Source organism: Hoplias malabaricus, chromosome Y (genome assembly GCF_029633855.1).
Source record: "Hoplias malabaricus isolate fHopMal1 chromosome Y, fHopMal1.hap1, whole genome shotgun sequence".
In the NCBI taxonomy this organism is placed as follows: domain Eukaryota; kingdom Metazoa; phylum Chordata; class Actinopteri; order Characiformes; family Erythrinidae; genus Hoplias; species Hoplias malabaricus.
The window spans coordinates 75,380,375-75,387,163 of NC_089820.1; the positions used below are offsets into that span (position 1 = coordinate 75,380,375).

Sequence of the window (6,789 nt, forward strand, 5' to 3'; positions counted from 1 at the left end):
TCTCTTCTCTTCTCTCATTGTTTTACTTTTTTTCTTTTCTCTTCTAATTTCTTTATTTCTCTTCTCTTCTTTTCTCTTCTCTTCTCATTTCTTTACTTCTCTTCTCTTCTCTATATTCTCTCTCTTTTCTCTTCTCATCTCTATATTCTTCTCTTCTTTCTATTCTTCTTTATCCTCTCTATTCTTTGTTTCTGTTCTCTTTTCTCTATTCTTCTCTTCTCTTCTTTTCTTTTTTCTTTACTTTCCTTACTGTTCTTTACTTCTCTTTTCTTCTCTTCTCTTCTTTTCTTTTCTCTTCTCTTTTCTTCTCTTCTCATTTCTTTACTTTTCTGCTCTCCTCTACTCATCTGTTTATCCCCACTTTTTTTCACTTATTTTTCCTTGTATCTGCTCTTACTCCCTCTATCTCTTAAGCACTCAATCTTTTATTTTCTCATCATTTCTCTTTCTTTCAGTCTTTTCTGTTCTCACCACTTTCTTTGCCATCACACTCAGTTTTTTTATGTCTCTGTTCTTATCTCTTCATTCTGATATTCATGTCCCTTTATTGTACGTTTGCCCTCAGATTCCTTCTGTCCTCTGCTTCTTTTATCCGCTTTTCTTTCCCCTTACTTTCTTTTCTTTGTTCTTCACTGGTTCTATCCTTGTTCTTTCTCCTCTGTTCTCTTCATCAGAGGGTCTTCTGCATATTTCAGAAATATTTCACAAATCAATTCCATTCAAATTCAGCTGTAGTTATCACTGAACCCCAGTCACATGCCCCACCCCTCTCCCCCAAAAAAACAAAAAAACAAAAAAAAAAACAACAACAAGGTCAGCACTTTGCTTTAACCACGTAACTGCAGACATTTCCCAGCCTTACAGCCAGTTTTTACTCCCCTCATCAAATACCAGAGACATCATAGGAATAAAAAGACCCATCCTACTCTACTTTATCTTGAAATTCACTCGTTCACTTTCCCCTGACCAACAGTGTCTCCAATCGCTCCAGTTTCACTCGCATTTCCCAGACATTTAATGGGATCTCATCTGATAAAATGTCCCCAAGGATGCCACTGGAGACTGACCCTGAGAGAAGTGGTCTGTTCCACTCATGAGTTCGGAGTGGACATATCTGCCCACAGCTGAAATTACACACACAGAGAGAGAGAGAGAGGGAGAGAGAGAGAGGGAGAGAGAGAGAGAGAGAAACACTCCGGCTCTGAGGAGATGTGACAGTAATGACAATGAAGCACTGCAGAAAACAATGTGAGAATGTCTAAAAATTGTTTCCTTTCCTCACCCCTTGTCTTTCTCTGCACTCTTGCTCACTTGCAGTTCAACAGGAAGTTCCAAACTTTCACACTCAGAGACTCAGAGAGTACACAGTGTCCTTGTTAATCTGATAAACAGTTATGGGGAATATTTTGTAAAATAATATTAATTCATTCATTCATTGTCTGTAAGCGCTTATCCAGTTCAGGGTCACGGTGGGTCCGAAGCCTACCCGGAATCACTAGGCGCAGGACAGGAACACACTCTGGAGGGGGCGCCAGTCCTTCACAGGGTGACACACACTCACACCCATGGATGATTTTGAGTTGCCAGTCCACCAATGTTTGTTTTTGAACCATAGGAGGAAACCAGAGCACCCGGAGGAAACCCACGCAGACACAGGGAGAACACACCAACTCACAGACAGTCACCCAGGAGCGGGACTCGAACCCACAACCTCCAGGTCCCTGGAGCTGTGTGACTGCAACACTTCCTGCTTCACCACCGTGCTGTTGGAGTATTCAGAATGTTTGTAATTTTGATGGAATCGTTCAGAAAGGAACACCCTGAAAACAACGTCCAAAAAACGTTGGCTTTTAATAATACAATTCATTCATTCATTGTCTTTCCAGTTGTCCAGACTCAGGGCTGCCAGACTGCATTTGTTTTTCCCAGTAAAATATAAATAATAAAACCCCACCTACAAACAAACAAACAAACAAACAAACAAACAAACAAACAAAAACAACACAGTTCATTAGAAATCATCAACAAAATATGTCAGTATATTACACATGTACAGCCTGTCGTTCCTCCCCGCTGTGCTCTTCCCACTGACAAGGCACTGAACGTTCCACGTCTCCGTCCTGGCCACATGCTACCTTCAGTGATACAATCCGTCTAATCCACTCTGTCGCCGGGTTCTCGACACATTTTCAGCTGGCTGTTCTCACTGGCCCTGCTATTAGAGGAGTACTCCACACTCATCTCCATCTGCCACATCTGTGGTGTATGGTTGATCACCGCAGACAAAGCTTCCTCAGAAAAGAACAGTGAGCTTATAACAGAAGCCAGAAGCAAGACCTTTCAGCACCTGCCCATTGCCTTTCATCAGAAGTGTGTTACAAGTCAGTGAGTCCTCACTTGTTTTCTAAGCACAGGGAAATGCTTAGAAAGGAAAGCAGCGTTCATGAGATTCAGTCGTACACTAGAGATGTGGCAGATGGAGATTAGTTTGGAGAATGCAGGGGTGGTGGGTGTTGAACTTTGTGGGGGTTTGAGGCGAATTTCCAATATGTTCCAATAAATGTAAAGTGTTTTAGAAGTTTAGAAAAGTGCTCTATAAATGGAGCTATCATCATCGTTCAGAGTTATTAAGTAATGACTGCAAAGTGTGCAATTCATTATTTACACAGTAATATCTTTTGTTTTCACCATCAAATCCCTATGGTTTAAAAATGTTAGTGGCCTGGAGATGCTTGATACCACCCACGAGGACAACCATTGGCTCAGGAGCTGCAGAATTCTCTCATACTGATTTACTATCTAAATATATGCATTCATTTGTGAGAGATTATTTAATCCCCCCCCTAAGCATGTCCTATTTGCTTCTCTGGATTTGACCAATCGTGGTAGTGAACACACAAACACACACTAGTGATCAATTGTTCACACACACACACAACCCGAGCAGGTCGCTGTGACCACCTCGGCGCCCAGGGGAGCAGTTTGTGGGTTAGGTGCCTTGCTCAAGGGCACTTCAGCCATAAATGAATTTCTCTTGAACAAGCAACCCTCTGGCCTCAGGCTCACTTCTCTAACCTCAAGACCACTGCTGCCCCCAACAGAAGCCTTGCCCCAGTCCTTGCATGTTACCTCTAGTAAAGTCAGCACAGCTGTCGTGGGTTTGTGACGCTGCCATCAAACCGAGGACCGCCGACTGTTCTCCACGCTGTGGGACGTCCACAGTTAAACACTGCCCTGTGCTGCATGAATAAAGCAAGTCAGTGCTTGTTACCATCACGGCACGCACTGTTTGTACGTCTCTGACCCATTATGTGCTGACGTTCACAGAGAGGAATCCTGAACTCCCTGCAACCACCTGCACTCTTATCCCTGAGGAAGCAGGAGGCTTTCTCGCTCCTAAAGGACTAGAGCGTCCTTGCGGGCTACATTTCAACTGTTCCTGATCGCTGCGGGTCCACAGTCTCGCCGGAATCACTGGGTATAAGGAGGGAACGCACTCTGGACACGGCAGCAGTTTCAATGAAGCTGATAGCATTAAAAATGGTGACGCCTCATGTCTTCCTTTTGTTACCAGTTTATCCACAGTTAAACACAGTGACTTGTCCTCAGCCCACAGGCTAACAAAGGACAGCAGTGTGTGTGGGCAGCAAGGTTTGTGTATGTCTTTGCCCGACGACAGCATTCCTTTTCCCCATTCAAAAAAAAATAAAATTCCAGCACACTTGGCATAAATGACTGGAGCCCAGGTGCTCACCCCTTTACAAAGCAACATCCTCCGTGTAATTGCTTTCCTTGCATTCTCCATGTTCTTCCAAATGGGGCCCGTGGCCCCGGGGATAGATCGCCAGAACATTGACACACCGCCCGTTAGTGCTGACTCGGTTTGACAGGCTTTGACGAGCACCCTGGGGTTACTGAGGCTTTAGTGATGCATTGTTAATGTCATCTCTGTGGGACGCCTACTGACAATGAGTAATGGCTGGTGCCTCAATTACTGGTCTATTTTATTTCTGGTACATTTGTATATTAGTGTGCGTGTTTTACAGTATCTATACACATGGAAATACATGCACCACATTGTACCACAAATACAGTAAGTGATCCATGATTATGGGTAGGATCTGACTGACCTCTTGACCTGGACTTTCATCCAGGACTGGTTCATTTGTAGTAAATTAAGAAGAATATATAACAACCTTCATGAAGCGCTATTGTCTTCAGAGAGTCACAGAGACAGAGGTCTGTCTTCTATTGTCTGTCTTGGCCAATCTGATTGTATCCCGTGGCCAGTTCACTAGAGAGAGCAAGAGGGACGTCGCCACCAACGAGAAAAAGGACGTCACAGAGGTACGTCTCTCAGAATCCTAGACCCACTCTGATTTCAGGTGCGAACAAGGCTCTGAAGCAGATTGTTTGCGGATGCGCAGCTGTGCTGGGGATAAAGCCGCAGAGCAATTGAAAGGGAAAGTTTGTGTTTGGGAAAGAGGTGTGGGGATCTCCAGCTCTGAGTGGTCTGAACTAATTTAACTCCCCCATCCTTCAGACTACATCCTCAGAGAAACCCCCAGCTGCACAGAGAAGAGCTCCAGAAATAAAGGGTTGGGGAGGAAAGGAAGCAACAGGAAAACTGAAATTGTGCAGGGGCTGAAGGTTCTCTCAGTGGCTGCTACGATGAGGGAGGAGCTAATGTTTAAGAGCTCAGTGTGAGTGACTAAGTGAGTGTGTGAAATTGTTGACGTGTGTGAAAAGTGTGAGTGTGAGACGTGTGAGTGAGGACCTCAGGTGAATATTAAACCCTTCTCACGTTTTAAATGGTTTTGCTGAAAAGTCAAGAAAAGTTCTGGAAATTTTGGAAACTTGGTATTCATCAGGCTTTAAAACTTCAGTCACATGTTGGTCTCGCTTAACTCTCAGGACCACCAGGATGTATGGAGCCCTCAGGCTGACCCTACACCTGCGTTATGGGAGTCTTATAGAGTCCCCAGTGCTGTGGAGCCTTATTAATGCAGTGCAGTTCCTCTGCTGCGGGCTGGATCTCCCCTTGGTATTTTGCAGTGAATGGCTCTCTGTTATAAGAAAGCTGTTGGGGCTGATGGGTATTAGCTGTCAGCCTTGCGTGGTCTTTATTATCCTCCTGTGATGCAGCATCCAACTTTATGTTCCACAGAACGAAGAGCAGTTTCCTGGGTGAATTCAACAACAAGGGCCATGTCCCTCCACATTTCGGCTTTGTACATCCCACATATTTCACACGGCCAAACAGTGGAACTACACTTTAACAACATGTAGCCTCTTTCTAAAGGCCCCCTAGTGGTGGGAGGGAAATTAACTGGTAATTGATACAATTAGCGTTCTCTCCTATAGCCCTGCTGATTGAGGAGACCATGCGTGTGCATATTCACACTGCGCAGCGGGAGATAAATGTAATCTGATCAAATAAAAATAAAAAAATCTGAGAAAATAATAATTGGCCATTGTTTGAACGAGGGGGCTCTCAATGTAGAATCACAGTGCGGTTTTAATAAGTAGTGGCCTACCTCGAAAACATCTGGACCTTGGTCAGACACAGCTGTCCAGATGAGCAGGATAATCTCCATTCAGCAGCTGTGGTTAACCCCTTTGCTACATTTATCAGCATTCTCTGTGTTTACTGTTCACTTGTGCTTGTGAGTAAACATAAAGTGGTCACTTTATTAGCTCTCAGTTTCCATCTGATCTACTCCACATACTATACAGGTCCACTTATAGCTGTAGTAGCCTCTTTGTAGTCACCCTGCTTAGTGCTAAGCCTCTGCTAGAACAGTAAGGTGATTGTTGATGGAGTCTGACCTTGTGATGGTTCTTGCGGCTGGATGCCATCAAATCACCCCAACAGGTGTAAAGCTTTTCCTGAAGAATACAGGCTGTTTCTGAAGTAACAGGAAGTGCAGGTCAGAAGAACCACCTGGACACCAGCTAGCTCCACTCCCAGTGATGGAAACCCTGGCTGTGTGTAATGGCTGGAGGTGGCCTAGCAAACTCCAAGCCCCAAAGACCCCTGAATAACTCACGTCTCCTCCGTGACAGAGTTGAGAATCATAGCAGGCAGGTTGCAGGGTGGGTTAAACGTGTCTTGACACCAGATTTGTGAGGCTTCTTTCTTCAATTTCCCCTGCGCTCCTCTCCCAAGTCTGCCGTAAAAATGTCTGAACGGCAGTAAATCCGCTCGGAATGGCAGCAGAGGAAAAAAACCAATGGAGGGGAATGGGCCAGACGGAAACGTGTAGGGAAAAACAAACTGCCTTTCAATATTGATCAGCTACAGAAGAGCCATGAGCTCCGGAGAGGAGGGGGTGTGGCTTTTAAGACGGGAATAATGAAAGCTAACAAATGCATCACTCACACTCACCCAGTCATTTACACACACACACACACACCCGTGGAGAGTTTCACACACTCACTCGGTCACACACACCTGTGGAGAGTTTCACACACTCACCCAGTCATTTACACACACACACACACCCGTGGAGAGTTTCACACACTCACTCAGTCACACACACCTGTGGAGAGTTTCACACACTCACCCAGTCATTTACACACACACACACACCCGTGGAGAGTTTCACACACTCACTCAGTCACACACACCTGTGGAGAGTTTCACACACTCACTCAGTCACACACACCTGTGAAGAGTTTCACACACTCACCCAGTCATTTACACACACACACCCGTGGAGAGTTTCACACACTCACTCAGTCATTTACACACACACACACACACACACACACACACACACACACCTA

At 45.0% G+C, this 6,789-nt stretch overlaps 1 protein-coding gene across 1 annotated transcript in view; it reads left to right on the forward strand.

Moving 5' to 3' along the window:
* The first annotated feature begins 2,599 nt into the window (after window positions 1-2,599).
* Window positions 2,600-6,789, forward strand: part of LOC136678387 (parapinopsin-like) — a 34,899-nt gene continuing 30,709 nt past the window's right edge. Inside the window, exon 1 of the mRNA XM_066656440.1 lies at window positions 2,600-2,631. Within this exon, the coding sequence (XP_066512537.1) occupies window positions 2,600-2,631 (32 nt within the window). The remainder of the gene's footprint in view (window positions 2,632-6,789) is intronic.